The 11,749-nt window shown below is 44.7% G+C and overlaps 1 protein-coding gene across 1 annotated transcript; it reads left to right on the forward strand.

Annotated features, from left to right (window-relative positions):
- Positions 1 to 3,218: 3,218 nt before the first annotated feature.
- MEOX1 (mesenchyme homeobox 1) lies at positions 3,219 to 11,372 on the forward strand. Its single transcript, XM_056362620.1, has 3 exons — positions 3,219 to 3,924; positions 9,817 to 9,989; positions 10,857 to 11,372. The coding sequence occupies exons 1-3, from the start codon at positions 3,474 to 3,476 to the stop codon at positions 10,977 to 10,979; spliced, it is 747 nt and encodes a 248-aa protein (XP_056218595.1). The 5' UTR covers positions 3,219 to 3,473; the 3' UTR covers positions 10,980 to 11,372.
- Positions 11,373 to 11,749: the final 377 nt, after the last annotated feature.

Raw genomic sequence — 11,749 nt, forward strand, 5'->3', positions numbered from 1 at the left:
GCATGAGCACAGGCTGCCCAGAGGAGCTGTGGACACCCCCTCCCTGGAAGTGTCCCAGGCCAGGCTGGACGGGACTTTGAACAACCTGATTTAGCAGTTTTTCCACCCCTGCCCATGGCAGAGGGGCTGGAACGAGATGATCTTTAAGGTCCTTTCCAACCCAAACCATTCTGCGATTCCATGGAGATGGTTAGTAGAGAGCAATAAAGCAGCTACCTGAGACTAACAAACTTTTTCCATCTTTAATTTCTGCAACTAAGCAGCAGCTTCCTGAATGCAGTATCAGCTAGTTGTTGCTCTCCAGCTTTCTTTCATCAGTGCTAAAACATGCAACGGAGTTAATAACAAGGGTTCTTCCACGTACAAGGCATCGCCCAGTCTTGGTCTAGTACCCACATGGAGGAAAACTTTCCCAGTTACTTCAGTCGGGTGCATGGCACTGTTTGGGATTTATTAAAAAAAGTTTGGAGAGCACTATTTTTTAGTGGGTGTTATTAATTTGCAATTTAGTATCTCATAAAATTTCAAGAGTAGACCTTGGTGCCTGGAGTTTTCTCCACGAGATGCAAATTTTTCTTAGACTTCTGACAAGCTGGTGTCTCTGTTGTTCAGCCAAATGTTCCTTTGCCATGTGATCAGAGTAAAACCTGTCCATCTAAGAAATCACTTTGGATTTCAGGTGCAGACACAATTGTACTGGGTCAGGTGCAGCAAAAGCGGAGTGGGAGCAGGGCTCCAGCCCCAGAGAGCATCTCTGTCCCAAGAAATGGTGCAAGCGTGAAGGTGATTTAGAACAGGGCTATGCAAAAGTGGCATGGGATGGTTTGGGTCTGTCTTTATTGAGAAAGAAAGTCGCCTTGCCAGGAGGAGAGAGGTGAAGGCAGGGTGCAGCTTCTGTCATTTCCCCCTCCCCAAGTTATGTGGTTACTGTGCCAGGTCTCAGAGGCTTCCCAGTCCATGAGGCAGCTGAGAAATGAGCTCCTGGAGGGGTCACAGGAGGAACCGACCGAAAGCCCAAAGATAAACCCCACTGTCCCAGCCTCTGGCTCATTATGGAAGCATTCATTACGAAACCCCATCTCCATCAGTGCTGGTTTTTCCTCCCCGCCGCAGCGCTCGCCTGAAGAGATGTTGACTTTACGAAGGTTAAAAGGTGGCTGCCTCAGCCAACAAATGGGGTTTAGCAGGCGGGGAGGGTTGTTGTTCTTTCTCCCTTCAGGAAGGAGGTGTCAGGAAGATGCCGAGGTCAGAGGCCCCCGCTGAGTCGCTGAGGGACAGCACCAGCTGTGGTGGGTGCGGGAGCCCCGCACGGGGGTTCTCACGCCTGGGGAGGCCAGGCCGTCTCCTTTTCCCACAGCTGAGCTTGCAGGAGCAGCAGTGACAGCTCTGCTGGGAAAACAGCATCCGAGCGGTTTAACCTGGAGTACCAAGTGATGCCCGACCTCTGCCCGGAGCTCCTGGGCATTCCCGAAGGGAGCCCAAAGCTACACCTGGCTGAAGGGGACACCAGACCAACAGGCAAGCCTCCCTCCTCTCCCCCAAGTACATGTGCAAGGACATAAACGTTGGCATAATTAGCTAGGTCGTTTTGTAAACTGAAAAACAACAGACCCAGGCTTGAATTCATACAACCTCCTAATAACCCACGAGACTGAAGCGAGCGGGGGTGATACACATGAAAACACACACGGAGAATGAAAATGAAATGCTTTGCATTGGCAAAAAGTTCTGGCTCTTAGATTCTGCCAGTGCCCTGAACATTTGCATATATATAAATTCAGTAAACCTGGCCTTTCAGAAAAAAAAGAATCGGGGGGTTTTCCTCCTGCCGGTGAGCAAGAAATATATTTTAATGTTTATTCTCGAACAACACAGCAACAGATTTAAATAGTTAGGATAATTCTTCCTAGTGAATGGATTGGGCACCAGATATTTAGTATTTTTGCAAGAATCTCACAATAGAACAGAATTTGATGTTCTTGTTCAGAAAGACCCAGGCTAAACCCACTTGATTTCTTGGAAAAGGCCAAGCTCTAAGAACCAATTGATATATCAGGATAAGCACAATTTATTTTTTTTTGTTTTGTTTCACTTGTTGCCTTGAAACGTTACAATTCTGAATTATACAGAAGCCAAATAAAAGTATCACTTAAGCCCCTGTGACAAACTAAGGCTGTCCATCTGTTAAATCTCCATGTCTAGGAGAGAAAACCACAAACCTCAGCACAAATGGTGGGAGGAGTGAAGGAGGGTGCACACAGTGTGGAGCAAGACCTAGGGGAATAAGTCTTGGAAACACAGATTATGGAAAGATGGAACACATGCACGCATAAATTGTCCTTAAAATCATGGAGAAGAACCCTGAGAGAAGTTGCAGGAACTGTAGCGTAGCAGGGTTTGGATTCTGAACTGCCACGCTTCTGTGGAAAAGGGATTGAGAACAGATTCCCTGTTCATGTCTTTTCAACTCTGATGGCTCTAGGGTCGAAGAATCTGCTTTCTGTTAGGAAAAACTATAAAACTTTCAACAAAAGATGAAAAACATGTCTTGCATTGGCATAGAAGCAGAAGATTTCCTCACAGGAAGGAGTGGCATATTGAAAATTCCCTGGAAAGTAGAATTCAGAAAGAATAACCGCCACTGGCAACAACCCCCAACTCTCAGCGAATACATGTTACAAAGCTAACAAAACAAACAGAAAATCACTCAAAACCTTGCATGTGTGCAAAAGCCAGGTTTAATACTTTTTTTTTTTAAGCTTAGGATTGGGCCTTAAATTATATATAATCAGTGAAGTCCTTCCTTACTTTATTTCCCACTTTAGTTCTTGAAATTTGGCATCTGTTGAATTCTGCATTAGGGCTTTTTCCAAATCCAAGACTTGGGGAATTTTGTTTAACAGCGCAATAAAAATAACTTCATAGTGTTACGGGGAAACATTAAAGCCTTTTTTTTGGTGTGTGTGTGCTGCTTTTTCCCTTTAAAAAAAAAAATACAGGCATTGTTTCTTTAAAAGGCTCCATCTGCAAATCCCATTAGACGTGCATATAAGGTTTCAGATGATTAATAGTTGCCTGCTTTGCTTTGGTTGGAGGGGCTGAGCACATGTATGTTAACCCCTCCCTCCCCTCTCTCACATTTCACTCCCCAAACTTGACACTCTCTCCCCAGCCCGGTCTTTAAAAAAGTGGTTCCTGCCCAGCACTTTGCAAGGACGCACGCTGCAGCCCTTGGGAAGCGATTCGGGAGCATCGCTGCCTCGATCCGCTTCTTCCAGCCAGGATGATGAAGATGCTTAGAAGAGTTCCCGAAGTAACCAACCTGCAACAGCACAAACCCCACAGACAAAGCGTTGTTTAGGGAGGTGATCCCTTTGGTAAAGTTGGGAAGACCTCCTCCCTGCTCCTCTTCCCATTTTGAAGCCCGGTATAAGCAGCCAGGGCCACTGGCGTGTGGACAGGATCGGAAGCAGATGGATCCCCCCAGCAGCAGCTGCATGCGCAGCCCCCAGCCTCCTGCCCCGCTCTGGGGGTGCCTGCGGAGCACCCCCACGGATGTCCCCGCAGCGCCGGGGCTGAACCACTACCCGCCGGCACCGTTCTCCTTCCATCAAAAATCAGACTTTGCTACTTACTCCGATTTCTCCCCCTCCTGCCTGCTGACCGCTCTCCACAGCTTCCCGCAGGAGGAGCGGGCGTTGGGGGAGCAGCACCCCTCTTTCCAACACCCCGACTGGCATTTTGCAGCAACCGAGGCCAGGAGACGCCTAAATCCAGGACTGGCCTTGGGTTCTGGGGAGGCAGAAGGCAGCAGCCCCAATCTAGTGAGCGCGGTGGTGGGTATGGATGAAGATGATGAGGTGCCCATAAACGCTACGAATGGGACTGAGAAAAAGTCATCCAAAAGGAAAAAGGAAAACTCAGGTAGGTCGTATGGAATCAGGGTTGTGGGGTAGCACAGGCTGTGGAGTGAGAGCACCTGTAAGATTAGGAATTAAGACATCAAGCTGATGAGGAAACGAGTTTTTAAATTTTGCCCGGGGAAATAACAACACTGAAACGAAGTGGCTTATTCTTTGATGACCTCTGCTGTCTGTATTTCACTCCTGTGGATCTTGTTTACTGAACGGGCATTTACTGAACGGGCATTTTACTCATCAGCACAATGTACGTTGCTGGGAATCGTATGGCACGTATACACTGAGCTGAAAGTCCTGGGATGCGGAGTTACACGCTGCATACCTGCCATATCTCCAGGCTTAAGAGAATGGCAGTCAAGGAGCAAAGATCCCTCATCTTGAGCTGCCTGTGCCAGGCAGAATTTTTATCCTAGGGTTTTGACATCTCGGTTTATGGGAAGAAGTACATGATGCAAAGTCTCCCTTTAGGTGTAAATTCTATTTGGCCTCACTAAGTAGTAAATGGTTTTACCTCCTAACAAGGAGGTGCTAAAAGTTTCCTGTCGGTACCATGTCCAACAATGCAGAAAATGTAGTTTTCATTATGTCATCCTAGTTGATAAAACACATTCTTGCGATGTGCATTATTCAATAATTTCATAGTTATATAACCCCCGATCCACCGCTGTCTCAAATCTAGATGTGAAATATGCATAAAATTGTTTTCTCCTAAGCCGTCAAAAATTAAGATGCTTAGATGCTTTCATTTGCTGCAGTATTCATTTACAAGCTGCAGTGTATTTTTCCCCACAGCACTGCTACAAAACGAGGAGTATTTTCCAGTATCCCCATTTTACAGATGGACAGCACAGCGACAAAAGTATTTATTTATTTTTAGCTTTCACAGGTTAGCTACAGAAGCCGCCTCTAATCCAACTTTCATTTCTCCGGTTTGCAATTTAAACAAAACACTTGTATTCACGCTCTTGCTGTCACACAGTTAGTCCTAATCTCTGCTCTCTTCCAATAGGAATAGGCTGTCAGGGAACACTTAAATAATATTCAAAAACTCTTGATGACCAGAATCTACTCCCTTCAGTTATCTGTTTTTTCTTTATAAACACAGCTTTGTAGAATTTAAATTAAATTCTATTACAAAAAAAAAAACAACAAACAACCCAAACAAAAAACACGTTTGGGGCAAAAAATTTCCCCGAAATCCAAATGCAATGACTTTTTAAAAAAATAAAATGAAAGTAAATAATGCTTTCTTTAAACATTTGCTAGTCAAAGGTAAACAGCGTATTTCAGTATACTTGGGTTAGAGGGGTGGTCTTATTCTTGGAGAGATTGATGCCAAAGTGCATCTCCCTGCTTTAAGGCAAATATTCCTTCTATTCTCTGTTACCAGCACCCTTGTCACCCTCCCTTCATGCTCGCTGCTGTCCCCCACACTTTCCCTTTCAGGGGAGCTGTAAGCAATGACACCGCTGGAAATCACGTTGTCTCCTACCTTCTAGCAACTGTCGCTGTCTGTACAAGCTGTTACTCCAGCAAAGGCAGAATATGAAAACATCCCAAAGGGGGCTCCGTGGCTTTTCATTTCACTCCCTCCTTTCTTTTTTTCCTTTTTCTTTCTGCTTACCAGGCAGCAGATGGAATGATGCGATACTCCTCCTGCCAGCTTTGCCTTCCTTCTGTCCCCAGGCCAAATAAAGCAAACGAGGGCAAAGTCTATGAGCAATTTTATCGTGATTTCCTTTGCTTTTACAGCGGTTCCAGAAATGCAGCTGGACACGTCACATACTGATTGTTTATTCTAAGTAGAACATAAGTCTCCTCTCTCCTCTTGAGAATTTTCCTTAACTGCTTTTAAAAAATAAAAATAAAATTAAATTAAAAAATAAAACTTAAAATAATAATAATAATAATAAAAAAAAATTCTAGGTACCCAGAGCCTTCTCCTCAGAGACTGGGCTAGTAAAGAAAAATATACTGAATTCATTTGAAGAAAAACCCTATAAAATAAACCATTTATTTTAATTGGTGCCTTATCCACCACAGTTTCACCTGAACTGCAATATAGATACAGCATTACTGCGACTTGTACTCATGTGTGCAAAACCCTTTGGTTCTTGTGAAAACCATAGTTATTACAAGTTATACAGATCTTGGACCATGGCTCTTTGCAACACATTCTGAGAAAAGTCTGAGAGAGGCATTTATTTTAGACAAATAAGCAGAATGGTGCAAAAAATACTAAAAAAGCTTGTCAATCCTTAAACTTGCTTTGAAGCACTGATGTATTACAAACATTTGAGGAATATGGCAATAACAATAGTGGCATCTAGTCCAAGTACTCGTGGATAAACACGCACACACCTTTCCATTTCTCTACAGGCTCCTGTGATTTAGGTTGCCCTGTTTAGGTGCCCGCAGGTAGAAGTTCACCTTGCGCTGGCTTTCATGGCTGCCCCTCCTCTCCATCCACAAGCCACGGCCGTTAACGTTTGCAAATAACGTTTCAGTAAAGTGGCTGTCTGTCCTAAATAGTACCTATGTTATCACACACCTGAAGTCCCCAGATCTCCAACAACAGCTCTGCAACACCTAGTAGGATTCAGGCAGCTGTACTGAGTGTGAATGAAACAATACAGACTGTTAGCAAGGCTGCAGCAGAGATGGGAAAGCAAAAACAGTGTGCAATGATTCCCTTAACGACGTTAACCATACGATATCCATACGATGTCCTTGACTGAAGAATTCTGGAAAGGTTTTTATATTCAAATGCGCAAAGCTGATCTGCATTTCTACCTGCCAACCTTTCCCAGCTTTGCACTAACTGTAAAGAGGATTTTCCAAGCTTGCAATTCCCCTTCACAGTTGCGGTAGCACAAAAAGCCTTTTTTTTTTTAAAAAAAAAGAAAAGCGTAGGTAAGAGCAGATAGCAGCAGTTAACCTGAAGAGGACCGAAAAGCAAAGAATTGGCAAGTCTCTGACCAGTTTGAAGGGGTCTGGGTGCAGAACGTCGTGTGTCATAGCCCTCCACGCAGCCACTGCTGAGCATTATTCCACAAGGTGCACGCTGGAGTAACTTCTGGATGCTTTATTATCAGCTGCCAAATGAATCCACTATTGATGAGGTCACTTACTTGGCCAACGTTTCCCGATAGCTTTCGGAATTTTATGTTGCACTGCAGCAAAATCTATCAGCGTCTTGCTACTCAATTTAAGCACTTAGAATAAATACGCCCTCAAAGCCTTCAGCATGGGGGACAAAAGCGACGTGGTGCAGTTGCTTCGGATTTTTTGCCAGTAGTTTGCAGAATAACAAACACCAGGTGCATCGATCCAGGCTGTGGATCACCACAAACATCTATCAGGCAGGCTGGATCCTCCACGCACAAGCGCCAGCACCCTCTGTGGTGCCCAAACCCTGTGTCTGCACCGTGCAGAGTCCTCGTGCTTTCCTCCAAAGCGTTAGTTGTTAGTAGACCAGTCCGAAACGGTGAGGGAGAGTAAGAACTACACCGTGAGAGCTGGTCCTGATTCAGTTACACTAGATGTAAGCACAAAGCAAAGCCAGCTCCTGCTGCCCAGCCCCCAGTGCTGGATCTAGCCCCTTGTTTTGCAGGGAATGGGCTGCCCCTTCATTCACACGTGTACGGATTGGTGCCTGCCACAGGTTTTGTTCTGGAAACTTCACAGCATAGGGAGATGGACCATTTGGGCACGTATTCTGCTGCAGCCCTTGGGAAAGGCTCTTGGGTTCACGTCAACCACACATGGAATGGAGGGACCCTGGCAGTACGTGTGCTTCATGGCAGGGACACAGATGTCCCTGTCATTCCCAAGCAGTTTTGTCTGGTTTTGTTGTGCTTTTTTTTAAAAAAACTATCAGTGCAGGAGGAAAATCTTTCCAAGCTAATTCATCCTTTCACACCAGATTTGCCATTTTCCGCATTCTGTTGTCAAAACTCTGAAGCAACTAAGCCCTATTTCCAACTTTTTTTTGGAAATAAAAAGCAACAACCTATTTCCAACACCACAAAACCTCCAGCCATGAATAATCACATCTCTTTACAACACCCTGTGGCATAAAGCCTGGATGACCAGCTCCAAGCTCCACATCCTCTGCTCCCAGCAACACTTGGCTATTTAAAATTATTCATGTTGGGGTTTTGGAGGTGAAAATGGGTGAAACTGCCCCTTCGGAAGGATGTCCTTCTCACAGGGCTCACTGGCGAGCTCATGTGCATGTTCAGGTTATATTAGCTAGTTTTATTCCAGATTAATTCGACAGAGGTGGCTTTAGTCCCTGCAATGTTATGGGAATTGGAGAGCTGCTTCACCCTGCTGTGGGTTTGCTGGGGGAGCAGAGACCCCCAGGGGGAAGCTCTGGAGATCAAGGCTCCCAAAGCTGGTGGCAAAAGCATGGGGAGCAACTCCTGGGGTTCTCTCCTCATACTTTCCCCAACTTTATTTGGGCATTTTTGAAGTATAAGTAGCAGGAACAACGTTGATGAAAACAAGACTGATTTCCTCATAGTGGATAGCAGTACAGCTGCAGCCTGTCACACACTGGTCCCTGTGCACATCATCACTAATGGGACCTGTGTTTGAGTTCTGTTTCTCATGGATGGAGCCAAGATCAGGTCAACCATGAAGCCTACAGCCACACATCTCAAATTTTTCCAGCTTTATTACTTTGGCAACCAAAGGGACATCTAGAAGATGCTGCTGCCTGTCCAGCTCATTGCTACAATTTCGTATATCATTTCTATGTAGAAATATTATGCTAGGACACACAGAACTTCATGGCACACTGGTTGCACACAAAAATTGAGTAATTAATCCTCAATATAATGAAAAAACCTACCAGCATCTTCAGTTCAGGGAATCTAGCCAGGCACAGGAGCAAGAGGTGAGAAAAGGGTCAAGGAACGTGTAAAACTGACTCCCTGACAGATGGGCAGTTTGGGTTTTGTTCACTGAAACAAGTGCTTTTCTCCTTGCATTGCTTGGAGATTCTTCACAAGCAAGATTTAAAAATGCAAGAGAGAAAAGAAAAAGAAAAAAAAAAGGAAAAAGAAAAAAAGAAAAAAGAAAAAAAGAAAGATTGCCACAGTCTTAGGCAAAGTGACTATTTGATTTTTGGCTTCACTGGTGCAGCATCCCTTTGGCTATGGCTTGAAATTTGTCTTTGAAATAGGCAGCCAAGTGCAGAAATAGCATAAAAGGTTGTTTCAGGGCAGCACAGCGACAAGGATGATGACAAGGACGATACTGAGGCCAGTCAAGCACACAGACACCAGATCTCCTTGTGGTTCTCATTCAGCAAGGAGCAGAAGCAGCTCGAAGCCTGGGGTATCATGTGCCAATTCAAAGAACGCTGGCGCTCTGGTCTTGCTTGTTTTACCACGTTGCCCCCACACCCACACAGCATTCCCAGGCCGTACACTGGCTTAGGGGGTTTGCTCAGCACCTTAAACCCAGCACCAAAGACCATCACCACGCACCTTACACGTTGTATACACCAGGTGCAGTCTTTGCTGCCCATTGCTTGGGAGATCAGGAGAGAGTGGTAACACGTATATAAGGAATGAAAGTAAAGATGCGGGGAAGGAAACTTTGGAGGCAATTAGGGCAAGGAACAACTACTCCCTTCCCATAGCTTCTCATTTCTGACGTTGCACACCCACCCCACCCTGACCCTGAGCTCTCCCACCTTCCTCCAATGCCACCACCACCGATAAACCACACGGAGCTCAAGGAGCATAACATAACAGTCAGAAAAACTTTGATTAGTTAATATGTATATATGATATAAAGTAGTTTATATCAGACCTCTGCAATACACATGTTCCCACAGATCGATGTAACTACAAATTACATGCCATGTGTGCTTGCCTCTTAGAAAACCAGAACACGAGCAACAAGGCAGAAACAAGCAGCAAATCCCGGAAGGAAAGGACAGCTTTCACAAAGGAGCAGCTACGGGAGCTGGAAGCTGAATTTGCCCACCATAACTACTTGACAAGGCTCAGGAGATACGAGATAGCTGTGAACCTGGATCTCACCGAGAGACAAGTACGTCCCGACCCCCCCTCCCGCCTCCCAGCTTCACCTTCCTCCCCCACAACTTCTCCCTAAAGCTAAAAACCAGATATGTTACTCAAGGGTGTACTTTTGCAATGGCACAGAGGTATTTTAATACAAAGTCTCCACATTCTTATAGAACACATTCATTACAAATTTCTGTAATTAGGTAATAAGTGTAATTATGTTTATCTGAACTCAAGACACATTTGGGAATAGCTGATACTTACTGAGTGTTGTTTACCACCACTCGTTGGTACATACTGATATGTCAAGGCTTACAGGTGGAATGTGAATATCACCTTCGACTGCAATTACCAGGAAATTATTTCCATGATATATGTCTGATACCTGCATTCTTCCCGGGTCAGGTAGCATTTTAAGGTGATAAGGAAAGACAAAAATGCAGAGTTCTGTGGAGAGAGAGATTCCTCTTCTCTCGTTGTGATTGCAGTCGGGGTTCCCTTATCAAAGCTTAGTGGACAATAGAGGATTTGCTCAATTAAGTGAAGCAAATCACAATTCCTGAAGCATTAGATTGGATGGACTGGATGTTAAAAGATGTTAGATGCACCGTGCCCGTTGGATTGACATGCCTGGTTGACAAAGACAGATTCCAGGCAAAGCACTTGTGCTACCTTTGCAGGTCTCAGAGAAACATCTGCCAGGAACAGTTGAGGAAGAATTAATTGTTCCTGCCTTTTTTAGAGAGATGAATTACCTAAACTTGTGAGGTTCTTTTCCCCTTTTCTCCTAGAATCCCACAAAACATCTGTCTACTGGTAGGCACCTGTGCGTAGGTCTGCTTATACACCTCAGATTAAGGCAAGAAGTAATTATTTCCTTTTTATCACTCAGGTCAAAGTATGGTTTCAAAACAGAAGAATGAAGTGGAAACGCGTTAAAGGTGGGCAGCCAGTGTCCCCACACGAACAAGACACAGAAGACGTGGACTCTGCTGCCTCTCCCAGCTCTGACTAGTCTTTACAGCAATGGGAGAGGAGCACGGAGCAAGCAGATGATCAGAAAGTGGGTGCAACACTGCTCGGGGTCAGCCACCCCACGAGATGATCCTGCCTGCGAAGCCCGTAGCCCTGAGCCTTTAGAAGGTGCCTGATGCTCTGGGTTAACGAGGCAATTGAGGAACACAAGGGGAATAAAGCCAAAGGAGGGCACGATTTTGATTTTTATCTGAATGAATTTAACTCTCTCTGGAATTGCCTTACTACCACAGATGTGTCTTTAGAAAAAAGAAAACCTGAAAATAAAGCAAGAGTAATGTTGTCCAGGCTCTCAAACATCAGAGAATGCAGGCTGTCAGTCAGTTTTTGCAACAGTATTTGCATCCAGCCTTTCCCCGTCCACATCTATTCGTTCTGCACTTGGACTTGACACATTTTCCTTGTGCCTTACTTTAAGAGAAATAAAGACTTTGATAGCCACTGTTGGTTTTTTTTTCTTGCATTAAGAATTGAACACTTGTATGGCTAGGCAGTAAGATTACAAAATAAAAAAATTTGAGACCAAAAGCGTAGACACAGAATTCTGCTTACCAGTTTCGGAAGAGGTGGCACTGAGAGTCCAAGAGGACACGTGCATTGTTGATGGTAGCAATTTGCAGAGGGAGATTTTTTCCAAGCTCACCATAAATCCTGAAATTAAATTTCTAGATCTCAATTGCAAGTATTTTTTCCAAGTAGTCATTACTAAACGTCACAGTAGGTACAGCAGAGATTAAGCTCTCAACACAA

Source organism: Falco biarmicus, chromosome 17 (genome assembly GCF_023638135.1).
Source record: "Falco biarmicus isolate bFalBia1 chromosome 17, bFalBia1.pri, whole genome shotgun sequence".
In the NCBI taxonomy this organism is placed as follows: Eukaryota; Metazoa; Chordata; class Aves; order Falconiformes; family Falconidae; genus Falco; species Falco biarmicus.